This window comes from Marmota flaviventris, chromosome 17 (genome assembly GCF_047511675.1).
Source record: "Marmota flaviventris isolate mMarFla1 chromosome 17, mMarFla1.hap1, whole genome shotgun sequence".
NCBI classification, from domain to species: domain Eukaryota; kingdom Metazoa; phylum Chordata; class Mammalia; order Rodentia; family Sciuridae; genus Marmota; species Marmota flaviventris.
Window position 1 is genome coordinate 29,985,434 of NC_092514.1, and position 27,806 is coordinate 30,013,239.

Genomic DNA, 27,806 nt, shown 5'->3' on the forward strand with positions numbered 1-27,806 from the left:
TAAAATCAGAAAACTTTCTCAAAACATTAATGACATATAAATGATCTCTCATCGATCTCATTTTTTCCAATAAAATAATGTTCTTAAAAGATGGCTTGAGTATATCCTAGAATAATACACAGGTTGTTTTATTATCCATTTTTTAACTGCAAGATAAAATATAAAATTATTATCTTCTATATTTAATTCATATTGCCAAGAATTTGTCCATGAATGTTTGAAAATGATGGTACTCACATTTCTGGGACCCTAAAACACCAAGGATGAGAACTATCACAATTTTCTTCTTTTAAACTGAAAAGGATTTGATTACAAATTATAAATTTGTATGAATTAATGATCACAGGATGCAATAAATAAAGGTATTTTATTAGGGCATTTTCAAGGTTAGGCAATGAAAATGTCACATAAATTTTATCTGTTCTCTGTCTCTCCCAGCCTGAATGTGAAGGTTGGAGATCTATCTTGTTCCTTGCTCTACTTCAGCGGTTAGAACAATTGACATATAGTAACTACTTAATAAAATTGTGTTAAATGAATAAGTGAATCCTTCAATAATATGTTTAAATAATATATACAAGGTTAATATTTCTGCTATGGGTATAACTCAATAAGGTCAAATATAATAAGATATTTCAAATATTTTCTATAGAGAAATATTAAGTGCCAAAGAGAACACTACAGAAAAAGAGCTGAGAAAATATAGATTCTTAGAAGAAGTCTAAACACCTAACTGCTGAAATCAAACTCATATTATTCCTCTGCATTAAGTTAGATAAGAGAAGTTGACCTTCTTTTTTTATTTCCTATAATAATCATAAGAATCTATGTGTATACGTATAGATTTCATTGCAAATAAAAACTACTACCCCTATCTTTCTGAGCTATCTCCCTTTGATTCTGTCAAGTATGCTGTCCTGAAATAATATTAACACAGTAATTTAAGTTACTCCATGTAAACCCTAGGATTGACTAAGTTTGGAAAAGCCTTGATAGCTGATACGTCAATGAAGTTTACTTAGGATGGTTAAGGAAACAGAAATCACATCTGTTATATTTAAACCCAAAACACTGAATACAAAGAATCTGATACAAAGGTGTATTCTGAAAAAGATTAACAGAAGGGAAAAGAATGCTGAGGTTGCCCAATGATTATTGAGTGCAGAAGTGACTTCCTGTAGGACCAGAGTCATGAAAGGGAAAGGTGGTGGTGGTGATCCGGACCTAGGGACATGGAGGAGGGATGACCATATCTCTGATACTCTAATCTCTGAGGACCACTCAGCTGCCCCTCAGTCTTCACTTGTAGAGGTGACTTCTATTTGGGGGGAATCTAAATCCTCAAAAGCACTATTTAGGGGCAAGATGATTTTATGGAGTTGCTATTTGTTTTATTTGTTAGTCATGGAAATATTAAAAGGCATCCCAGACACAGCACCAGACAGTCCTCTTTGTCCTCCATCATATAGCAATAACATGATGCCCTTGGTCATTGGGGTCAATCACCCTCACCAACAGAGAAATCTCTTTTTTCATGAGACATACTACAATTTGATTGAATCTTAGCAACAAAATACTACATTTAAAAAATGCAAACTCCCAAAGATTATTATTGATACCATTTTTATAAGGCTATAAAGAATGAAAACAACAAATTTTTTTTTCAAGAATATACACGTATGCCATTGAAGCACATTAAAAACAAATGACCAAAATTAAAAAAAAAATAAAAAATAAAAATAAAAATAAAAAAATGACCACAGGCTCAGATGAGCGGAAATTCAAGATGAGATAGTCAGGGGAATTAAACTAGGGGTACTATGTTGGTAGGTAAAATATATGACCACAGTCATAATCCTTTGTCAGATGAATAGCTAGTAAAGATTTTCTCCCATTCTGTAGGCTGCCTCTTTACCCTATTAATTGTTTTCCTGTGCTATGCAGAATTTTCTCCGTTTCTAGATTTTTCAACGTGTTCTCATATAATTGTTCATAATAAAAGTTTCTAATGATCCTTATAGTTTTTGGTATCCATTATAATGTCTCCTTATTCATCTCTTTGTTTATTTATTTGAATTCTCTTTCTTTATTTTTCCCTTGGGTAACCTGGCTAAATCTTGTCAAATTCATCTTTTTTAAAAAAGTATTTCATTGATATTTTATATTTTTTTAATTCTTCATTTTATTTCCCTTTTTTATATTTCTTTCCTTCTCTTGATTTGGGGTTTCATTTGTTCTTTATTTTTATTTTCTAATTCTTAAGCAGTGAATTATTTTACCAGTGTAAAGCAGTTAGGAATGTGAACCATCCCTAGATGTTAGGTGATACAAATAAATTAGTGTTAAATTTTTAAGTGACATAATTCCTTAAGAAATACATAAATATATAACTCTTTCCTTAAGCATTTCTATTTTTATAAATACACATAGACATTTACCAGTGAAATGATATGATATATAGAATTTGCTTCAAACTAATCTAAAGGGCTAGGGGATGAGGAAGAAATTGTAGATAAAAACAAGCAAATCTGGCCATGAGACAGTGACTGTTAAAAAGGGTGACAGGTATTTAAACTGACTTCATATTGGCTCACTTTTTTTTTTATTTAGCTAAAAATAATGCTGATGAAATCATGGGTCTGATGGTAGTTTAGGGTGGAGTTGTTTCAAATACATAACCTTCAAAATAAAATGTAGTAGATATATTATATAATATACACTATATCAAATTTTAACAGACATACACAATATAACAATTGTTAAACAATAGAGGATGTAGCCAATATTAAATTAATAAGAACAGATATTACACCACAATGAAATATCACTTCACACCTGTTGGAATGACCATTATCAAAGAAATACAAGATAAATGTTGGTAAGGATAGGAAGGGGGTGATGTGAAGGGACATGAAGGTACCCTTACAAGAAGTCATCACTATAGGAAATGAGGTTAACCTCCAGAGTGCTACCAGTGGGCCTTTATCCTAAGTACCCATGATGTTTCCGTTTTTAAACATTTTTTCTTAACTTTCCAGCTTCATTTTATTACCTAACACATTAGCATCACTGTTGTTCAGTCTGCGTCTGATAATTACAGAGTTCCTACATGCTTTCCACGTGTTGGTTCTTGCTTTTGGAATCTTATTTCCTTGTATGATTACTTTGTTTATATGTTGAATATTATCCTTAAAAATATTAAGAAAAATAATGTGAAGTCTAAGGGACATTGTTTTCCTCCAAACATTTTTTTTCAGTTGCTTTTACTTAGTATTTGAAATCATCTTGATCCAAGATTAGTGTCTGAGATTTTCCAGATCTCTATGGTTCAAAGCTTGGTTTCAGAATGCATGGATTCTTCTTTATTTTTCGTTTATCCTTACTCCTAGGGCAACTTTTAGGACTGATGCACGGTAATGATTTGTTTACTTCTTGTAAACTAGACTCATTGCCCAAGATCTTTGCCTGTAAATATCAACATTGGAGCAATTGTCTGTGTTCATCTCAAGAAGCTGTCTTGGGATTGCCTCCCCAAATCCTCTCCAAAACTGATAAATGGGCCCTGTTCAGCCCCATTCTACATGAAATTGGGATCCAAGCCTCAGTTCTTAGATCCCCCAGACCATTTAGAGCATAAAGAGCCTTAAATTATGTCTCTCTTTTTATAGGGACTGAGACCCAGGGAACAATTTCCTGCTCCTCATCTTTAGCCAAAAACATAAGTCATTAAGCCCTATTCAGAAAATTATGCATTAGAGTCCCTTATGCCCTTTTTAGCCTGTATAGGAGAAAAGTGGAGACAGCTGAACCAGAGAACTCCAAGAACAACACAGAGCAGTGAGTAAGGTCTCAGGCTTGCTTTCTCTTCTCGGTCTCTGCCACCCCCCAGCCCGCAGGGGCAGCTGAACTTAAGGTGGCTTGTATGAATTTCCAGGGACACCAAACAAAACACAGACACACACACTTTACCTTTAAAAAAGCTTCAGGAAGGCTCCTCCACTCTTGGCCTCAAGCTCCCCAAATGGAGAGCGAGGGAAAGTCTCCAGAGGCTGATGAGAGAGAGAGAGCACCAGCACGTTTGGAAGTGGGCTTTTATTGGGAGGGCCCTCATTCTTAGAAAGTTCCATCCAAAAAAGGTAAGAAGGGGCGGAGTTACAAGGGACATGTGAGTGTCGTTTGACCCAAGGGCTGTAGGGCAACACCTACATCTGAAGACACATCCTCAAACTTCTGGTACTGGGGCAATGTTCAAGTCACTATGAGATGTAGTGACAGTCAAAGCCTCTCCACTCATAGATGGAAGATGTGAATCATTCAGAGTGGCTCCCCACACTTCTCTCCAGCCCCCACTCTCTCCCTCTCACCTCTATTTTGTCTTTCACATAATATGTATTCTAACCTCTTGGTGTTTAAAGGTAATATAACAATCCTTCAAATCTTTTAAGTGCTGTATGGTTTTCAAATTACTGCCACATGCCCTGCTGCCTGTGATTCCCACCACCTGCTATTCAGGTGAGATGAGGGAACTCCAGGAGGTTGTGCTCTAGTAGAATGGACAGAATGGAGGAGGTGCCAGAGCCTGCTGCGAGTCTGAGTCCTTTTCCATATTGCCCCTGCAATCTCTCCACTCACAGCTGAGCCATGTAATAGAAGGGTTTGTGCCTCCAAGGACCATCTGAGCACATCAAGGTCCAGAACCTACTCACTCTTCCAGACTCAGAGCAGAGTTTCTGAAGTGTGGGATTAGAACTGCCAGGTGCTTGGTAAAATGGATTTGGTTCTCAGAATAGAACTAGTACTTTATAGGAAAAGGACAGGGGATTAACATTTTGCTTTAAATCATCACAAGTGATCCTGGCACTCAGTAAAGTGCAGGAGACTCTTGCATTGAGCACTAGAAAGCAGGGTATCAGTTCCTCTGAAGGTCCTCTGACTTTTTGGATCTTGTCTACTTTCCCTTCTGTCAGGCAGTTGTCTCAGAGAGTCTGACTGAAGAAAGTAGTGTCTGCTGGAGTCTAAGGAGGTGGAAGATCTTTCTCCATGGCAGAAACAGACATGGCAGCTGAGGGTGCCCAAGATTTAGGTCACTGTGGGGAGTGAAAGTTCCCTCTTTCATTTGCAAATTCTTTTTGTTGTTGTTGTTTTCTTTTAATTTTCGTTTTGGTTTTGGTTGTTTGAGGTCCTGGAGATTGAATTCAAGGCATTGCACTTGGTGAGCTATACTCCAGTCCCTTCTGTTGTAATTCTTTTGTTTGTGTGTTTTGTCATTGTTGTTTTTTCCAGTCCTGGGGATTGAACTCAGGGGCTCTCTATCACAGAGATACATCCTCAATCCTTTTTATTTTTTAGAGAGGGTCTCACAAAGTTGCTAAAGTTGGCCTCAAATTTGCAATCCTCCTGTCCCAGATTAGCCAGGATTATAATCATGCACCAGCGCACCCAGCTACAATTCTTTATTTTTTTCTAAGTGGCAAGCAGCCTCCTTTTTGCTGGTCACAAGTTTCCAGGTTTTCTCCTTCCTCCAGGTGGTGGGCTAACACAAGGCAAACACACAGCATGGAACTCCTAGTCACCACTCCTCTCCGCCATCAAATCACACTGTGATGTTGGGCAGATCCTCAGCTCAAAGCTGCAGTTGCACACTGCATGAAATAATGATATAAAACCACAGGAGAAATATATGAGTAACAAAAAAAAAAAAAGATTCAGGATACAGTCTCTAGAAGGGCTTACTCTAGTTTCCACTCAAATGCCAAAAGATCACCACATCATTACTGCATAATTTGATACCTTATTATATAAAGAGACCCCAATCATCACTTCCTTGCCCTAAGAGTACTAATCAGCTCTGAAACAATCTCTCAGCCCACAGGCTCCTGCTACCTGTCTGTGTGTTCTCTCTGATGGGAAATTCACTTCTTCCCCAGAACCCTTTGCTTTCTGCTCCCTCAAGTCCTCTGGGTAATAGCCTCATGTCTTTCTGACTCTCTGTCATGTCCTCGTTCCTGACCTGGACAACTCACACCCCTTTGTACAGAAAGCTCAGATTTCCCACACTCTTCTCTCTCCTGTGCAGTTGTACTTCAGCACCTGACCCAAATAAATCACCAGCTCAACATCCTGGGCCCTTCCCTGCAATCACAGTATGGACTGAGGCTGCTTCTGTCTGAAAGAGGGGCAAAAGCAAGCCCAGGATGAAGAGGAAATACTGAAAATGGCTGGAAAAATACCAGAAATTTGAGGAATTGGTCAAGAAGAGGACTCCCTCAGACATCCCCATGATAGTCCTTCCGATTGACAAGAAGTCTTTAAGGTTCAAAGAGTATTTCCACATACATCATTTCCTCTCAACAAAAGAAACAATCAGTGAGGTGAATAGAGAGCCTACATCTTGGGAAAAAATCTTTATCCCTCACACATCAGATAGAGTATTAATCTCTAGGGTATATAAAGAACTCAAAAAGTTAAACACCAAAAAAACCAAATAACTCAATCAATAAATGGGCCAAGGACCTGAACAAACACTTCTCAGATGATGATATACAAACAAGCAACAAATATATTTTAAAAATGTTCATCATCTCTAGCAATTAGAGAAATGCAAATCAAAACTACTCTAAGATTTCATCTCACTCCAGTCAGAATGGCAGCTATTATGAAGACAACAATAAGTGTTGGCAAGAATGTGGGGGAAAAGGTACACTCATACATTGCTGGTAGGACTGCAAATTGGTGCAGCTAATATGGAAAGCAGTATGGAGATTTCTTGGAAAACTGGGATTGGAACACCATTTGACCCATCTATCCCACTCCTCAGTCTATACCGAAGGGACTTAAAAACAGAATACTACAGGGACATAGCCACATCAATGTTTATAGCAGCATAATTCACAATAGCTAAACTGTGGAACCTACCTAGAAGCCCTTCAATAGAAAATTGGATTAAAAATGTGGCATATATACATAATGGAATATTACTCAGCAATAAAAGAAAATAAAATCATGGCATTTGCAGGTAAATGGATGGAGCTAGAAAAGATGATGCTAAGTGAAGTTACCCAATCCCAAATAACCAAATGCCAAATGTTTTCTCTGATATAAGGAGTCTGATTCATAGTGGGATAGGGAGCGGGAGCATGGGAGGAATAGACAAACTCTTGACAGGAGGGAAAGGGAGGGGGCATGGGGTTAGAAACGATGGTGGAATGTGATGGTCATTATTATCTAAAGTATGTGTATGAAGACATGAGTTGGTGTGAATATACTTTGTATACAACCAGAGATATGAAAAATTGTGCTCTATATGTGTAATAAGAATTGTAATGCATTCCACTGTCATATATAAATAAAAAAGTTTTAAAAAAGAATATTAAAACTTAAATAGTGATTTGAATAAATAAAAGAAGTAATGGGATTCAGTGTAGTATTTTGATACATGTACATAATAGGTACTAATCAAATCAGGGTAATTATCATTTATACTCCTTATCATTACTTTGTGTCTGGAGCCTTTGTGCTCCTCTCTTCCTTATTCGTGAAAGTGTTTACTACCCTGCTTTAATCATTACACACTCTATACACATATCAAATTATCACAGTGTCCCCCATAAATTTGTGCAACTAAAATAATACCTAATAAAATAAAAAAAATGGATGAAAACCTCCCAAATCTGGAAAGAGATGCCAATGTCCAGGGAAAGGAAACCCAGAGATCTCCACCAATTAAATTCAAACCAAAGAGGAGTTCACCAAGACATACCCTGAAATTGTCAAAAATCCAAGACAAAGAAAGAATACTGAAAGCAACAAGAGACACAAAACATATCACATTCAAGGGAACCCTCAATACAGCTTCCAACAGATTTCTCAGCAGAAACCCTGCAGGCCAGGGAGAATGTGCCAAAGAAAAAAAAAAGCCTGCTAACCAGGAACACTTTACCCAGCAAAGTGGTCCTTCAGAAATGAGAAAGAAATAAAAACTCCCCCAAACAAAAGCTAAGGGAGTTCATCACCACTAGGCCTGCTTTACAGGAATTGCCAAAGGGAATTCATTAAGCTGAAACAAAAGCTGCTAATTAATAAAAACACATGAAAGTGAAAACCTCAATGGATTGAGTAATACATAGTCATACTCAGAATTCCTTAAAACTGAGGAGTTCAAAGCTTCAAAACGCAGAGTAATAAAGAGATGGAAACATTAATTGCTATGATTTGATCAGTACAGATAGCATATACATAGAAATATCACACTGTATCCCATAAATATATACAATTATTATGTTAATTTTTTAAAAAATAATGTTTAAGGAGATAGAAACCTTAACCACCTTTACTTGATCATTACAAACAATAGAATTATTTATAGAATGTAAAAAATTATCACACTGTAACCCATAAATTTGTACAAATGAAATAATAAAATTAATAAAAAGAAAATAATAACAGATATAACTCATCAAAATTGTAAGAAGAAATTGGAAATTTTATGTTTAATGATAAAGGACTGCTTAAAATTATGAAGGAAAAAAAAACTCCTAATACTGTAAGAGTAGTGTGTGTAAAACAATTTAATCCCTAACAGGAGAGTTAAAAGACAAAATCCCAGACTAGGAACAAAGCTCAGTGGTAAAGCACTTGCCTACCAAGTAGTATGTGTAGGGCCTAGATAAAAAGACAAAATCACAACTATAATTATTTATTAATAGATACAAATTACAAAAACAAATGTAAAATTTTGACATCAAAAGAGAATGGCTAAATAGATAAGGGGAGGGTGGAGATCCAACCATATGCCATCTACAAGAAACTCACTTTACTGTTAAGGAAATACACAGACTGAAGCAAAGAGATTTTAAAAATAATAAAAGATATTCCATGCACATGGGAACTGAAAGAGAACAGGGATATGTTAGTCAAAATAGGATCTAGGTCAAAAACTATAAAAACAGACAAAGTCATTACACGATAATAAAAGGATTAATTCACCAAGAAGACAATTGTAAATGTCTGTGTACCCAACTTCATTAAATGATCTGCAGGATAGATCACAATGCTATGGCATTATGGGGTCTCAATGCCTCACTTTTAACAATGAACAGATCATCTAGATAGAATATTAATATATGTGAACTTGAGTTACACTTTAGACTAAATGCACTTACCAGACGTTGAACATTCCATCAAGTGCAATTGTGGCAAGATAAAGAGCCTTAGCCAACTTTCTTAGTCCATTTTGTGCAGCTATAACAGAATGCCTAAGACTGTGTAATTTATTAAAATAGAACTTTATTTCTCACCATTTTGGATACTGGGAAATCCTAAATAAAGTGCTGTCTAGTGAGGGCTGGATCTCTGTTTCCAGGAGAGTGCCTTGTTGCAGCATCTTTCAGAACGCGGGGGGGGGGGGGGGGGGGGGGGGGATGCTGCGCCCTCACATGGCAAGAGAGCTGAAAGTCAACCTGACGCCTTACTTATAAGGGCCTTGACACCATTAAAAGGAGGAACTCTCAAAGCCTAATCACCTCTTGATACTATCACATTGGCCATTGAGTTTCAACACATGAATTTTCAAAGGAATCAAACTAACAGGGAGATCTGGAGTGAATAGTGACCATCAGAGTTATTCCATATAGGCCAAAATGGACAGTCTTTACACACCTGCCTCGCTCAGTCAGCGTGAGCTACCTTGGAAAAGGTATGACTTTGGGAAAGGAGGCTAAAGCAAACCCTGATGCCTGGCCGATCTGCTGACAACACTTCCTACAATGAATGGAAATTTGTTGAAGGGAGAACCGTCCTTAAATCTCATCTTTGTGTTTCCACAGACAGGCTGCATGCCACTGACGTTTTCCATGTATACAAAAACTAGTAAGGCAGTTTTGTCGATAGCAACTCAAATCTTTTAGAGCATCACCAACCAATAATGTTTACTCTGGAGTGTAGCTGCCATTTAATGTGCTTGATTTTTTAAAGTATTTTATTAATATATTATTAACATAATGATACATGATAATAGTTTGAATAGCAGTTTGGTCTATTTCATTCCCCTGCAGCTCCCATCCCCCCCCGCCCCTTTCCCTCTCCTCACCCTTCCCCTAATCCTCATTCTGTACTCTAAGGTGTTCCTTCTATTTTCAGGAGATCCAATCCCCGCCACCGCTGCTGCGCTTTTCTATCTTCCACATGAGAGAAAACATACGATCCTTGTCTTTCTGAATTGTTTATTTGGCTTAGCTTGAGGTCCTCCAGTTCCATCCATGTTTGACATTACGTGGGGTTGGGTCTCCAACAGTGAGCACTTAAGAGACCTTAGAAGGTCTCTGCTCTGGCTGGGAGCTCCTGGCTGGGGCTGACTCCAGCCCGCCTAGTCGGGGACAGAAAGTTAGGGGCTGCCCACAGTGGTCTTCTCCGACCTCATGCAGGACTCTACCCCAGCCTCAGGCTTGGTCCGCCGCACAGCATCCAAGGGTCCATTCGCGACCCTTTGCCCGTATGTGTTCTATAGAAGGCGGTGTGCTGCCTCCTCCTGCCCGGCCCAGTTCCAGCTTTGTCCCTGGAACTTTCTCAACCTCCTCTAGTAGTTACTGAAGTAATGTAAAAGAATATGCGCCTCCAGCTGCGGACCTGGACCCCAAAAGAAATATGGAGCCCCGCTGTGGTTGATCTCCAGGTCTACAGCTATATCCCTAGCACTTACTCCCGAGGTGGCGGGGAGGCACTCAACAACCCTGGACCGATAGCCAATGAGGAGATGGGTAGGGCGGGCCTGCTGAAGGACCAGCCAATGAAAAGCCGGGAGAGGTCTGCTCTCAAATTACCCTTGCGCCCCGCCACTGGCCCTGGTGCTCTGCTTCCGCAGGTTGCGCGCACCACCCAGTGGCGGTGGGTCAGAATGGAGAGCTTTTTAGAAGCAAAACAAAAATCCCGCTGTTCTAACTTTGGTGGTGCTCCCCAGTTTCAGAAGGAAACAGGACTCTGTCAACCGTCTCTGCCCGCCCGCTGGGGAGAGAAAATCCTGAACCGTCACTCTTCCTTAAAATTAAGTCATTCTTTGCCTTTTGTTTTGTTGGTGGTGCTGGGAATTGAACCCAGGGACTTGTGCATGCAAGGCAAGCACCCATACCTAAAGTAACAACTACATATTAACTGTTAAATTTATGGTTAAATTCTAAAATATAAAAAATCTAGTCATTCTTTCCCATGAATGATCACCAGGCTCCTGCCCTGCTCCTCGTTCTCATCTGTAAAAGCATTTGATACAAAGATTCTAAATAAAATAATAGGAGCTTAATTCCAGGAGTACAAGAACAATACATAATGTCAATGGTCTATTGGTCATTAGACCAACAGTCATTTGATGGAATGCAACATGGATTACTGATTTTAAAAACAAAAATGAAATTTTCAGTAAAGTAGGAATTAAAATAATTTGGTAAAGACTCAGAGAACCATAGCGAATCTTGCACTGTGCGATACGTAAGAATCATTCCTATTCAAGTTAAGACAGAAACAAATTACTCCTGTGCTCATGGGCATTAATTAATGTTTTTTTTTTTTTTTTTTTTTTTGGTGGTGCTGGGGATTGAACCCAGGGCCTTGTGCATGCAAGGCAAGCACTCTACCAACTGAGCTATATCCCCAGCCCCCTAATTAATGTTTTGAAGAGAAGGGCAAGACACAAGACCTCAAAGGTGGCAGAGAAAATGGGGGAATTAGTGGGCAGGATGTGGAGGACAAAATACCATTGCAAGTGAAACAATTTATACCTGGAATTCAAGAAGCATTAAAACCTAGAGAATTCAGTAAGTTGTCTGGAAAAAAAATATTTATATATGAAATGTGAAAGAGTATACAGGAAGAAAGAAAAGGAAAGTGCTCACATATGTTAGCATCAAGGACTTCAAAGATTTTGGAGGATAAATTCCCATTCATTGGAGGAAGGCAGGAATTTTTTTTTAATGTAGATGATATGATTGTATTATTTGAAACATAGAATCAATTGAAAATTATAATAGGGAATAGAATGATTTGGCTAAGTGCAAAATCAACATACTAAAACTAATAGCATTTTTGTATTAAAAGAACCAGGTAGAAAATACAGCTAGGATAAAAAGGATCTCATGTATTACAGAGGCAAAAAAACAAAAACAAAAACAAACAAACAAACAAAAAAAAACTAGGAATAAATCTTCTAAGAAATAATTTCTATCTATAAGCTACTGGAGTATTTTTTAACTTCAAATAATATAAAGATATAACCTATGTTTACACAGGAAGGCTCAATATCATAAAAATGTCCACTTTCCTTAAATTAAAACTTTAATGTGGCCCCCATAAGAATTCCATTAAAAAACCTTTGGGGAATTAGAAAAGCTGTTCTTAAGTTTACATAAAATTATAAATTTACTTAAGTTTATGTAAAATCAAAGAAATGACAAATTTTCCCTAACCCCAAAGGCACAGATGGCAAGATCCAAAACAATGAAAACATTTTTAATTGATGCCAAAACTTATCATTAAGAAATTTCAGATCAACTGTATAATCAGATCCCAAGTACCTTTAGGGGGGGAAAAACATGAAATAAACATGATCAACTACAAAAGTCAAGAATCCAAATGGTTTTTCCAGATGCTAGAACAGTGGAGCAATACTTATATAATTTTGTAAAAATAAATATTTTCAACAATTTTCAACCAAACTAGCAATCTAGATAGAGTAAAAGCAGAATAAACGTATTTTTAGATGGGAAAGAACTTAACACATTTGTCTCCCATTCTGCTTAAGAAGGCTCTAGGGGATCGCCTCTGGGGGAAAAACAAGGAGCCAAGTGAAGAACAAGGAATTCATAGGATTCCCCCAGAGGGTTCAGTGCCAGGAAAAATAGAGCCTCAAAATGAAATTATGTGCATGAGAAATTGGCCAGGAAAAATTGAGGTGATTATTCACTCTAAGGAAAATGAACAGCAGTACAAGAAAGAAAATAGAATTCTACTTAACTTCATGATGACCAATATATCATTATAATGACTGGTATACCTTCATTGCCCTAATAACTAAAAATATTGATTTGGGAAAGATGATGAAAGGGAGGAGAGTTAAAACAACTAATTTCCTGTCTTCCTAGGAGGAAGAAAATAAATAACTAAAATTAATCAACCAATAAACAGCAGTATAATCACATTATCAAACAATATTGCAAAAATAAAAAGGAAAAAAAAAAGGTTCAGGAGAGATTGCCCCTAGAGAGCAAAACTGGGAATAGGAAAAAGTGAACCCAGGTGAATAATTTTTATTTTAAACCTACTGGTATCTAAATTATTCAACTATGATTAATTTATTTTAATAATGGTATAAAAAATTAAGGGGAATTCTGGAAAATCAGAGATCTAGGGAGGAGGGGAGTTCAGCCCTACCAGGGATTTTTAAAATATTACCAAGTTACAGTAAGTTAAATAATTGGTACTAACATAGAATAAGGCAAGTGAGCACAGATATGTATGTAAGACAAAGATGGCATTTCTGCTCAACAAGAAAACATTGATATTTTCACCAACTAGTGCTGGGAAAACTGGATAGCCATCTAGAACAACAACAACAACAAAACGAATCTTCACCTCACTTCTTCCTGCATACCTAATTCCAAATGAAACAAAGATTTAATTTTTTTTAAATGAAACCATTGAATGTTTAAGACAGATGCATGGAGAGGGAGTAAAAGAAGATTTTATAATCTTAAAGACAAATTAGATTAGCACTAAATCATGAAGCCATTAAAAACAATTGATTTAGGGCATACTGCTTGTTCCCTCCTTAATCTACTTTCCTCTCTTTCCTTATTAAAAAGTCTTGATTTTGATGTTAGAAGAGTGTGAACCATGTGCCCAATTTCTTTTGAAATTCCCTTGCACTCAGAGGTAGCCATATGATACAGTTTTAACTAATAAGATGTATACAGAAATGGATTTCTTTGAAAGTTTTCTTCCCTGATATAGCTCCAACCTCTTTATTCTTTGCCCTTCCATATGTGGAACACAGACCCAAGGATTGGAGAGGTAGCAGCCACCTAGTGACCACATGGGGTTGACAAAGAGTGCATGCTAAGGACAGTGAAGTGGGAAAATGCAGAGAGCCTGGTTCTCTGGTGGCATCACTGAGCCCCCAGACTGCCTTACCTCCAGGCTTCACATTTGTACAAAAACAATTTAGAAAGAAGATAAAGTTATGGCTCTTTTTCAAATAAAAACGAACAGGTATTAAATGTTTTATTTAATGCATCAATGAGGAAATTGACAAGGTGTTATAATCCAAAGAACAGATACACTTATTAACAGAATGTATAAACAGAGGCAAAGTGTGTAACAGTGAGGGAGAGCTGTCTTTTCTGCTACATAATTCACTTGCATATGAATAGACTAGATATGAATAGACTAGAACTATTGCTTTATTATCAGTTATCTAAAACTTATTTTAAAAAGAAAAAGAATAGAAGGTCCCATATAATCAGAATTGGTTAACCTAGAAAGGTGTGCTCTGGACAATACAGTTTTCTGAAGAAGAACAAATTCTTCTCTGCATGTCGCTTGAAACAAATATTCTCCCATTGGTTAAAAAAACATAATAAGGCTATTGTAAATGGGGTAGTTTTCCTAGTTTCTCTTTGGGAGGTTTTGTCACTGACATACAGAAATGTTTTTGATTTATGGGTGTTGATTTTATATTTAGCAGTTTTTCTGAATTCATTTATTAGTTCTCGAAGTTTTCTGATGGAATTTTTCAGATCCTTTAAGTATAGAATCATGTCATCGACAATTAGTGATAGTTTGAGTTCTTCTTTTCCTATCCATATCCCTTTAATTCTTGTCTAAAATCTCTTGCTAGAGTTTCAAGGATTATGTTAAATAGAAGTAGTGAAAGAGGGCATCCGTGTCTTATTCCAGTTTTTAGAGGGAATGCTTTCAATTTTTCTCCATTTAAAATGATGTTGGCCTGGGGCTTAGGATAGATAGCTTTTACAATGTTGAGATATGTTCCTATTATCCCTAGTTTTTAGAGTATGTTAAACATGAAGGGGTGCTGTATTTCATCAAATGCTTTTTCTGCATTTACTGAGATGATCATATGATTCTTTAAGTATATTAATATGATGATTATGTTTATTGATTTCCATATGTTGAACCAACCTTACATCCCTGAGATGAATCCCTCTTGATCATGGTGCACTATCTTTTAAATATGTTTTTGTAATTAATTTGCCAGAATTTTATTGAGAATTTTTGCATCTATGTTCATTGGAGATATTGGTCTGAAGTTTTCTTTCTTTGATGTGTCTTTGCCTGGTTTTGGAATCAGGGTGATATTGACCTCATAAGAATGAGTTTGAGAGTATTCTGTCTTTTTCTATTTTATGGAATAATTTGAGGAGTATTGGTATTATTTCTTCTTTGAAGATCTTGTAAAACTCAAAAAATTAAAAAAAAATCCTTAGGAATCAACTTAACAAAAGAGGTGAAAGCCCTCTACAATGAAAAGAACAGAATTCTAAAGAAAGAAATTAAAGAAGGCCTTAGAAGATGGAAAGATCTTCCTTGTTCTTGGATAGACAGCATTAATATGTCAAAATGATCATACTACAAAAACACTATACAGATATAACACAATGCCAGTCAAAATCCCAATGACATTCCTCAAAGAAATAAAAAAAGCAATCATGAAATTCACCTGGAAAAATAAGAGACCCCAAATAGCCAAAGCAATCCTTAGCAAGAAGAGTGAAGCTGGTGGCATCACAATACCAGACCTTAAACTATACTGTAGAGCAATAGTAACAAAAACAGCATTGTATGGGCACTAAAACAGATATGTAGAACAATGGTACAGAATAGAGGATGCAGAGACAAACCAACATAAATACAGTTATCTCGTACTAGGCAAAGGCGCCAAAAATATTTCTTCAAATGCTTTTTCTTTTTCAGCAAACATATGAAAATTATTGGAAAAAAATAGCACCTTCAACAAATGGTGCTGGGAAAACTGAAAATCCATATGCATAAAAAGAAATTAAGCCCTTATTCCCTCACTATACACAAAACTCAACTTAAAGTGGATCAAGGACCTAGGAATTAGACCAGACACCCTGTGCCTAAGAAGAAAATGTAGGCCCAAATCTTCATCATGTTTGACTAGGCTCTATAGCGAAAGACTTCTGTAGCACAAGAAATAAAATCAATAATCAATAAATGACATGAATTCAAAGTGAAAACCTTCTTTCATCAAAAGAAACAATAATGCAACAAGAGAGCTTAGAGAATGGGAGTAAATTTTTACCACACACACATCAGATACAGCACTAATCTCCAGGATATAGTGGAGATTATATATATAAAGAACTCAAAAACTTTAATACCAAAAATCAAATAATCCAATCAATAAATGGGCTAAGGAACTGAACAGACACTTCTCAGAAGATGATACAATCTATCAACAAACATATGAAAATTATTCAACATCTCTAGCAATTAGAGAAATTCAAATCAAAATTACTCTAATATTTCATTTCAATCTGATCAGAATGGCAGTTATTAAGAATACAAGCAACAATAAGTGTTGGTGAGGATGTGGGGGAAAAGGCACATTCATACATTACTGGTGGGACTGCAATATGGTATAACCAAACTGAAAAGCAGTATGGAGATTCCTTGGAAAACTGGAAATGGAATCACCATTTGACCCAGCTATCCCACTCCTCAATTTATAACCAAAGGACTTAAAAAACAGCATACTACAGTGACACAGCCCATTGTTGTTTATAGCAGCACAATTCACCTTAGCTATATTGTAGAACCAAATTAGATACCATTCAATAGATGAGTGGATAAAGAAACTGGTATATTTCAATCATGAAATTCATCTGGAAAAATAAGGGACCCAGAATAGCCAAAGCACAATGGCTACACAATGGAATATTACTTAGCATTAAAAGAGAATAAAATCGTGGCATTTGGAGGTAAATGGATGGAGTTGGAGACTATCATGCTAAGTGAAGTAAGTCAATCAAAAAAAAAAAAAAAAGGCCAATGTCTTCTCTGATAAGTGGATGCTGATCCATAATGGGGGTGAGTAGGGGGAGCATGGAAGGAATGGAGGAACTTTGGATAGGGGGAAAAGGAGGGAGGAGAAGGGAGGGGATATGGAGGTAGGAAAGATGGTAGGATGAGATGGACATCATTACCCTAGGTACATATGTAAATATGCAAATGGTGTGACTCTACTTTGTGTACAATCAGAGAAATGAAAATTTGAGCTCCATATGTGTACTATGAATTGAAATTCATTCTGTTGTCATGTATGAAAAATTAGAACAAATCAATTAATTTTAAAAAAGACATAGTGAGCTGTGTTTTTATTTCCTGTACCTGAACATCTTCCTTCCTGATACAACTGATCAATTTTGCTATATACATTTTTAAAACAGTTACACGGAATTCAAAAATCCAAAAAGACCTCAATATTGTTAACTGAAAAAAATAGTCTCAACAAAATTAAACAACAAGATAATTCCCTAATATTAAAAATCAAACCAGTAAGAAGACTAACAACCCAATACAAAATGACAAAGAGTATTATCAATTCCACAGGAAAAGAAATGCAAATATCCTTTAAATACAAAAAAGATATCCAACTGTCCCCATAAGTTTTGAAAAGTGTAAATTAAAGCTACAATGGAATACTTTATATCACCTATCAGACTAGAATTTTAAAGTTCATTGAGGGTAAAGAAATAAGGAATTTCACACATTGTTATAGAGGGATAAATTAACACACCTAGTTTGAAGGATAAGTTGTCAAAAACCTAAAAATATTTAAGGGCAGGTGTCCTCTGTCATAGTAGTACTACTTCTAGGCATTTATCTTATGGATATACTTGCCTGTGTGAACTAAGACATTATGGAAGGGAAAGTTCTTTGTTGTACTTCTTGCCATTACAAAAGACTGGATGAAACAAGTTAAATAACCTCTCATGCATCCATGCAACTATTGAAGATATCAGGGCAGCAGGGCACAGTGTTGCATGCCTGTAATCCCAGTGACTCCATATGAGGCAGGAGAATCACAAGTTCAAGGCCAGCCTGGGCAACTTAGCAAGAACTTGTCTCTAAATTTTACAAAATGTAAAATAGGGGGAGGGGCTGGGAATATAGTTCAGTGGTAGAGTGTCCCTAGGCTCAATCTCCAGTACTGAAAAGTCAAAGTCATCGGGAAAAACAGTAATCAGTAGGAGGCTATACCATCAGTATTACTTTAGCACCACTAATGTCCCCATGTTCATCAAACAGTCAGATATTTTTTAGGTTATGAGCATAAAGTTTATGAGCATAAAGTTTCCCATATGTCCTTTTTATGTTTAATGAATAGGATTCTGTAGTAGGGGAAAAACAACTTTAGGGGAGGAACAGTTTATTTGAGGGCTCAGGGTTTCAGAGGTCTCAGTCTATAAACAACTCCATTCTTTGGGGCTCAAGGTGAGGCAGGACATCAAGGGGGGAAAGTGTGGTAAAGGGAAGTCGCTCACATGATGATCAAGAAGCAGACAGAGACTCCACTCACAAGATTCAAAATATGTATCCCAAAGGCATGTCCTCAATGCCCACCTCCTCCAGCCATACTCCCCCCTCATTCCCTAGGCAACACAAGAGGAGGACTGGCTCTATGAAGAAGGGATTGAATCTTATTTGTATGATAGTTTTATGTATCAGCTTAACTAAGGAGTGCCCAAAGAGCTGGGCAAGCATTATCTCTAGGTGTGTCTATGAGGTATGCTCCCAGGAAAGGCTGGCATTTGAATCAGTAAACTGAGTAATAATCACCTTCACCAATGCAAGTGGGCATCAGCAATCTGTTGAGGGCCTGGAAGGAACAAAAGGGGGAGGAAGGGCAGTTTGCTGTCTCTGCTAAAACTGCATAAACACCCATCTTTTCTTGCTATCAAACAGCACTCCTGGTTCTCAGGGCTTCAGACTCAGACCAGGACTTATAACATCAGCCTGCCAGTTCTGGGGCCTTGGATTTGGGTTGGAACTCCACCAAAGCCAGGCTTCCTGCTGCTCCCACCCAATGACTGAGTGTAGCAGAAGTAGTTATTTTAGGCTCCATTTAGAAATATTTGGGAAACCTCAGTTGGAGAACCCTGGCTAGAGGATACCCCAGTGACCTTGCTGAACTTATCTTAGAACCCAGTCACCTCAATCCAAACTTCCATCCATCCTCCATCTCTCCTTCACTCAAGGTTAGACCTTCCTCACAGGAGACAGCTTTCCACCTTCCCCAGCTCCTTCCTCACTCTCATGGGCCTTTCCCTAAATAAATGTGTCACTCTTTTCTTGGTGTCTGCTTCTCAGAGTACTCATATAATAACCTGTGACTTTTCCAGGGACAGTCCCAAAATGAGAGGTCTCTTTTGCCCCTCTCCTCTCTAATGTGGAAGTGCAGAGGAGACAGAGGTTGTTTTTTTCCAGCCACTCAGGAAAGAAAAATGTCACCAGAGTTAAACAGGCAAGGAAGACTTTATTCAAAACTGTTGAGACAGCAGTGAGAGATTAAACCCAACCTTAAACATGACAGGGACAAGTGAGGATTTATAACCAATTTTCAGGGTAATTCTAAGGTGGAAAATTACTAAGAGGAACTTGGTTAGGTATCAAGAGTGAAGGGTGGGTACCTGATTTGGATATCTAGGGTAGGGAATTCTCAAAATGGTTTAGTAGGAGTCTCAGCTAAAACTGGGCTTAAGGGTAAGACTGAGTCAAAAAGAGAACTCAGAGGAGCCTGAGTAAACTTCAGTAAACAAGGGAGTCCCAAAGCAAAAGACTGGTCCTACCAGGCCAGCCTACACCAAAGGATTGGTGGGGACAGCTCTGAATTGAATGTGACGTTTAACAAACAAGACTGGGCCTGAATGAAATGGGATTATATTAATAACTGATAGTGCAACATTACAGAAGTAGACTGTGAAGTCATTATTGGAATGAGAAGCCCAGGGGGCAGAGAACGGCTCATCATTGCTCAGCGGGTCAGTAGCATCTTTGGACCCAATAGACACTCAAAAAAATAAGACTCAGGGGAAACCTGAGCACAACCTGACCATACTCCTCAGTAAAGCCTTCCCCTGTGTAGTAGGTAGAATAATTGCCTCTCCACACCACCCCCCACATGCACACACACATACACACACACACAAGATGTCCAATGATTGCTGCAAGCTGTTGGACCCTGAGGTGGGTGAGCAGGTTTCAGAGTCTTAAGACTGAGCCCTCATCCTAGAGGAGTGCCTACCTGGTGGGAGAGAACATCTGAACACAGACACCTAGAGTAGCAAGTGAGCTTTCAGAGCATTGAAAGGGTCTGAAGATTTGGACAGTCCTTGGCCCAGCTGAAAGGCATCCATGCCCCTACAGCACTTTTCCACACAGACAGGAACTGTTTAGTCCTCACAATCCTCCAGCTGTAAGTGACATCTCAGCTTCTGGAAAGAAAGGCTGAACCCAGGAAGCAGCCAAACTATGAGGTACAGCCCGATCTGGGGAATTTGTGTGAAAGATGATGCTTCACTTGCAGCTATGGTGACAGAACAGCAGGAATCTAAAATGCTGAGAAATAGGAAGCCTTAAACCACAGGCTCAGAGAGGTGCTGCTTAACATGAGTGCTGCCCATAAGGGTACAGACATGGGTTCCAAGACAGGGACTGCCAGCTGGGCAGGGAGACCAGAGAAAACTGGGATGCAGTTTAACTGGAGCATTCTATGCATCCAGAACTCTCAACACTCTGTTACCTTCATGTTGACATTAGCCTACGAAATTTGGGTCCCAAACTGAACTGATTCTGAGCCCTTACATTAAATGGAAATAATAACACATCTTAATGGGTTGTTTGGATGACTAAATGAGAATAGAGTCAGTTTTAAGAAGGGGTTTCTCTGAGCATAATGATGCATACCTCTAATCCCAACTATACAGGAGGCTGAGGCAGGAGAATCTCAAGTTTGAGGCCAGCCTAGTCAACATAGTGAGACCTGCCTCAAAATAAAAAGGGCTGGGATTGTGGTTCAGTGGTAAAGATCCCCTGGGTTTAATCTTTAATGCCACAAAAAAATAAAAACAAAAATAGAAATTGATGCCAACTCAATTGATACAATAGGGAATGACTGGAGTATAATGCAAAGTGTACTTTTGATTTTATAATTAACCCATGAGAAATGTGTGGAAGTAGAAAACTGAACCTAAACTGAGATGCATGGCACACATCCAATTTCAGAAATATATCCCCTCCATGTCTTCATATAATTCATAAATGGCAATCCTTTTAACACCATTTCCACAAGCAAACTTCAAGACTTTTTCAAGCTCAAATGACTGTGTATTATAATATTTATGTATTTTTAATCATAAATAAGTATAAAATTATTAGGATTTTTATTAAGTATGTTATAAATATAACCTTTTATGTTTATGTGCCACTGATAAAGTTTTTGAGTGTTATGCATCTATCCCCATTTTTTCTATAAGTTCTGTGGTTGCATGATTTCAAACAGTGTTGTTTTTAGGAACTAGTATGTTAGAACAAAATTGACTATATATGTAAAACAATTACCACATGGTCAGGTTGCAATAAATGTCATCTGCTACCATTGATATTATTGAATTTCTGGTGATTAAATAATACTTGCCATTTTTTCAAAGCTCTTCCCCAATTATGAACTCATTTTTATCCTCATGCTTGGCATGTGGGTTAGATTTCTGATAATACATAAAAGAAAATGCAAATTGTTTGAAGTAATTTGCCCAAGATCCCTGTCAGATATTCAAAGATTTGTTCCTTGTCTTCAAACTTCTGAAAAAAATGTATTTTTATATTACTTCTAAATATAGAACCAAACAGTATAAAGCAATGTATAAAAAACAGTGTGGCCATTTAGGAGTCAAAGAAGGATAGAATCAGAAAGTTATTAGTTATGAAAGAATCCTTAAATAAGTGGGAAGAGGAAAAAATCAGTAATTTCAGAATTTGGGAAGAGGAAAAAAATGACACAATGAAGTCAAATGTGTGATCTAAACTCATACCTAGAGATGCAAACAAACAATGAGTAAAATTCTCCAGAGGTAGACAAAAAGGAGTAGTGAAAACTGTGGAGTAATCATGTCCCGCCCAAAAAAAGACAGACTCCAGTGAGCTCTGATGAATTTATGCCTGAAAAATGGATCCAGCATCTGATTTTTAAAGAGAAACAGAAAATTGAGATTTTTATTTAAAATTTCTAGGTGTATTTTTGAAAGTTGTAGTTAGCTTTAAAATTGATGACTCATTTTTTAAAAATTTAAATGCTTTTCAGGCCAAAGTTAACACTATAATATGCAACCTCCAGTGAACTGAAAGGTGATACCCAGGCCTGGGGCCCCACACAAAGAAGTTTGAATACTGATGGACACAAAATAGGTTATTTATTGTCAGTTTCTGCAAAGACACATTTAAGCAACAAAATATACATTTGTCAACCTTTTAGAATTTGTTTTATACATTAACAAATACAATATGCTACCATAGCAATAAATTAAATGTACACTATTTACATTACATAGGCAGTCAGGGTCTACAAATCACCTCCTCACTAAGAGGAAAGAAAGAGACATCATCGTCACAGGGGTCACTTCCAAGCTACATTTCTTAGGTTCTATCACACAGGAATCTCTTCACATGAGGACATCAGCACTCCCTGAGCTGGAGTGTCGAAGGGTAACACCCATGACAGGGGAGAGTTGGCACACATGCTAAAGAGTGGGAAGGGGGGTTTCACCCCTCCAAGCAGAAATACCACAAAATCAAAGATGATGGCAATTAAATTCCAGTTTTCCAGCCAAACATCCTGATAAGGTACAGGACAGAGCCACTTTCCCAACAGCCTCTCAGTAGGCAGGACTCTGCTGCCTGTGGCCCTAAGTGGGGGTATCTTCTTCCTCTCAAAGGGGTACATGGCCCAGCTGAGAGGAGAGGGGTGGGAATAGGGGTGGACGAGGGGCTGATGGTAAAACAGATACTGGAACTGGGTAGAGGAATGCCCCCACAGGCCCCCACCAAGCTGCAGGAGTAGCCTTGGCAAACTTCATTATCCTGTCCTTGACTTTGTTAAGGAGTAGCTGGAGAGGGGGAAGAGCCATGGGGTCCTGAGCATGGCTGACTGGCCTGGTCCCTTCCAGCCCCTGGAGCTGTAAGATCAACTTGAATCCCCCACCATTCCCCACAATTCAGCCGTATCTATAGATTAAGAAACAAATGAAAAAGGTGGCGTTTGAGTTGGCACCTTCTAGGGTCAAGGTAAGGAAAGTGGAACAGGCCATGTCCCGGCTCATCATTTAAACTTAGGTTTTTATTAACCATTTTTCTTTAAGAATAGAAGAAAATTGTGAGAGAGTTTTCTCTTGCCACATTGTCTTAATTTGCAGCAAGGAAGCTGAGGGTGGTGAACTGCATCTGTGCCCTGGCCTCTGCCATCTTATAGACTGGAGCTGAAGAGCAGAGGGCACTGAGGAGCAGTTCCCTGGAATCCCTTTCCCTCTCTGTTTTCTTTGTTCAAGCTTCATCCCCGATCTTAGAGTCCTTGCAGTCCAACCTAAGAGACAAGCCCTCCTGACAGAAAACAGCATAGACCAAGGACTCACCAGCAGCCTTGGCTGCTGGCACCTTCCAGCCAGTGCCAAGGCCCAGCCACCGCCAAGGCCCAGCCACCTGGCCTCCCCCAAACCTGGATCCCTGGAAGTACAGTCACTTTCTCTTTCAGTCATACAAAGGAAAAAAAAAACACCAGTCTGTGAGTTCTAGTCTCAGCTTTGCCATTAGTTGGCTGTGGCTCTACTGGGGCTAAGGTTTCACATTTGGCTCATGACATGGTTGAATAAGATGCTAAAAGAGGACAGAATGATTGTGCATCAAGACTATGCCCAGAAAACTGAACCATATAATATTTTCTAAGAAATGCCATTTGACATTCATTAGCATAGACAGAAACTCTTGATAAGGCCTTCCATCTCAAGTTTTTCTGCTGCTGTTTTCGAGCATTAGTGGAGCTAGAGACATCTAGGTGCCCAATAGCACCTGCAAAGTATAGTTTCTTCTGTTACTAAGGTGGTCCCCAGAGCCAGAGATATGCCCGGGAGACTTTATTAAATTTGCTAGAGATTATCATGCTTAAGAGAAATAAGCCAATTCCTAAGAAACTGAAGTTGAATGTTCTCTCTGATATGTAAATTTTAACACACAATAAAAGAATACCAGTTCAGTGGCTTAGTCAAAGGAGAATGAAGGGAAAGGAGTGGGAATAGGAATAGGGAAGACAGTAGAATGAATTGGTCATAATTTTCTATGTTCATATATGAATACACAACCAGTGAAACTCCATGTCATGTACAACCACAAGAATAGAATCCTAAGATATACTCCATGCATGTATAATATGTCAAAATATACCCTACTGTCATGTATACCTAAAAAGAACAAATTAAAATAAGTGAATAAATAATATAGCATCAAACCTTTTTTTTTAAGGACAGCTGAGAGTTTGGGAGAAAGATCTGACCTTCAGATAAACTAGTGAGGTCAGGAGACTATATGAAAGGAATGGATTTGAAAATCATCAGAGGAGACAATTAAGAAAAGGAATGGACCAAGGCCAGAAAAAGTCCATGTCATGGTTATGCTAAAATTTAAAAAAAAATGGATGCTATCCTTCATTTGGAAGTGAGAGAAAATGAAAAGGATCTTCAGTCTCTAATCTTACACAGCCTTAATAACTGACCCACTGAATGGCCTGGAAAGTGTTGAACTTCATAGATGTTAGTCTGAAAATAAGTGATAATATCTTCTCTGTTTCCTTTGAATTGTCATGGGGGTACAATAAAACATAGAAGGATCCTTTGCAAAGTAAAACTACCAAACAAAACAGAGGTAACTTTAAAAACTAAAATTTTCCCAAAGCCTCTAACTTTTTGCCCCATCCTGGGTCAATAAATTCTGGGGTTCCTGGATTAGTTAATTACAAGGGAACACAAAATTGTTCAATGACACTATTGCACAGAGGATTAGAAAAAATTTATTGTCAGGACAGGGAATAAAAGACAAGGTAGACATGAAAATAAATAAGGGGTACAGAAAAATTAGGAGATAAAATGATGACAGAATTTGTGCAGGAATATTATGTACAAGACCTTAGAGCTTTGCTGGGAGATTGAGATATAGAGAAGTTATTGAGTATCAATATAAGATTATGGAGCACTATTTAAAAATTGTACCATAGTCAAACCAGATTTGAGATAACATTGAAAGATCTAGGAATAATTTAAGGAATGTAAGAACTGGAAAGCACATAAAATGTAGCTTTTACATAGGCTTTTCACAGCATCACCTGGGAAAGACAAGGAGGAAGGCAAAGTCAGGTCCCAAAACGACATTTCATAGTTCAGCACTCAGTTAAATCTTCTTTCTTTTGCCTGTTGAACAATAATGTACTATGTTACTTCAACTGAAGTTCCCATGGTGAGGGAAAATTCTAGGAAAATATTTCAATATTCATATCAATATTAATGCTAATGAAAAATTATGATAAAACTCCTTTATACTCAGAAGAGAATTTTCTTCCTACAAAGGACCCGTCTGAGGGCCCCCTTTATGTCTCTGTTCCTCAGGCTATAGATGAAGGGGTTCAGCATGGGAGTCACCACCGTGTACATCAGAGCCATGACAGTGTCTTTCACAGTAGAATTATTAGCTGATGGACATAAGTAGAGACCAATAATTGTTCCATAAAACAGTGACACCACAGAGAGGTGGGAGCCACAGGTGGAGAAGACCTTGTAGATACCACGAGCAGAAGGGACCTTGAGGATGGAGGACACGATCTTTGTATAGGACAAAAGAATGAGTAAGAATGGGATGACAGCAAAAATTCCTCCTACAACAAATATCACCAACTCATTAACACGAGTGTCAGAGCAGGCCAGCGTGAGCAGGGCGGATATTTCACAGAAAAAGTGGGGGATCACATTGTCTGCACAGAAGGATAATCTGGGAAGAAGCAGGGTGTGCAACAAGGAATAGAATGTGGTCAGCACCCAGGAAAACACCACCAGGGAGAGACAGAGCTTGGGGCTCATGATGGTGGTATAGTGCAGTGGGAAGCAGATGGCCACATAGCGGTCATAGGCCATGGCCACAAGGATGAAATTCCCAAGGTGTCCAAAAAAAATGAAGAAGTAAATTTGGGTCAGGCAGCCTGCATAGGGGATGGATGGAACTTGACTCTGCATGTTCTGTAGAAATTTGGGCATGGTGACACAGGAAAAGCAGAGGTCAGAGAAGGACAAGTTTCTGAGAAACAAATACATGGGTGTGTGCAGATGGGAGTCCAGGCAAATGAGGACAATGATGAGGAGGTTCCCCAGGACGGTGGTAAGATACATGGCCAGGAACAGGGCATAGAATAGGTTTTGGTGCTCGGGCTGGATGGGCAGGCCCAGGAGGAGGAACTCTGAGATGTGAGTTTGGTTTTTTTTCATTATTGTCTGTCTCCAATACCTTTAAGAGAAATAATAAGGTCCTTTAAAAACCCAGTGAAAATGATCATGTTTTTCTCATACACAGTCTTTATGTGTTCTACACTAGTTGATCTCACCATCATCATATTAAGTATCATCTTACAAGTGTCCTTAATTTCTATGATCATGTATTACTGTATCTCACCCTCTTTTAAACATGTCCAAGTAGTCATTCTTTACTAAACACTTATCTATTTGCTTCTATCACAAAAGGAGTGTTGGATTTTCTCTTACCTCTGTTTTCATCCTAAGGAACTATAATTGGTTTCTGATTTATAATATCTTAGAGTGATAGTCCTCAAATATTTTGTTAACCCTATCTTCTTATAATTCTATGTGTAACTCTAAGAAAATCTCATTTATGCCAAATATGTAGATTACCATTTAAATTAAGACAGAGATGTTTCTCTCACCCACAGAACTCTGTATGCCATTGCTTAATGGTCCTCTTTCCTTGGATGCATCATCACAAGCACCTTAGGCTCAACAGGTTCCTAATGAAACAGCATGTTGTGTTGTTGCATCCATAATACTCTCCTCCTCTTTTAATCTCTCACTTTTCAGTAAAAGGAATGCAGGATCCAATCAGAAATCTGTGAACTTCACTTCTTTCATTCTTCTCTGTCACCATCAATGCAAATTGAATCTACCACATCCCATATATTCTACATTTTATTCCTCTGCTACTTCCTCTACTTCTTATCACAAAACCACATTCCTAGACCTTTGTGATATCTAATCTCATCTGGACTATTTATTTTAGTTTTTTTCCACAATCAAAAACTTTAATTGCATTTGTGTTTTAAAAGTAATATAAGCACGTCACACAAACGTAGAAAATAGAGAAAAACAACAAAAGTTCCCATCACCCTAACAGCCCCATCATTCTTTTTTTAATTAGTTGTTCAAAACATTACATAGCTCTTGACATATCATATTTCATACATTTGATTCAAGTGGGTTATGAACTCCCATTTTCCCCCGTATACAGATTGCAGAATCACATCGATTACACATCCACATTTTTACATACTGCCATACTAGTGTCTGTTGTATTCTGCTGTCTTTCCTATCCTCTACTATCCCCCCTCCCCTCCCCTCCCCTCCCATCTTCTCTCTCTACCCCATCTACTGTACTTCATTTCTCTTCCTTGTTTTTTTTCCCCTTTC

General features: G+C 38.0%; 1 protein-coding gene and 1 non-coding gene across 2 annotated transcripts; both read right to left on the reverse strand.

Annotated features, from left to right (window-relative positions):
* Nucleotides 1–11,566: 11,566 nt before the first annotated feature.
* Nucleotides 11,567–11,639, reverse strand: Trnaa-ugc (transfer RNA alanine (anticodon UGC)). Its single transcript has one exon. It is a non-coding gene; the product is annotated as a tRNA-Ala (tRNA).
* Nucleotides 11,640–25,661: 14,022 nt separating this feature from the next.
* On the reverse strand, nucleotides 25,662–26,597 carry LOC139702286 (olfactory receptor 1-like). Its single transcript, XM_071603023.1, has one exon. The coding sequence runs from the start codon at nucleotides 26,595–26,597 to the stop codon at nucleotides 25,662–25,664; it is 936 nt and encodes a 311-aa protein (XP_071459124.1).
* Nucleotides 26,598–27,806: the final 1,209 nt, after the last annotated feature.

What these genes read in the sequence shown, in the direction of transcription:
- LOC139702286 (XM_071603023.1), bottom strand. Translation starts at nt 26,597, where the DNA reads ATGAAAAAAAACCAAACTCACATCTCAGAGTTCCTCCTCCTGGGCCTG.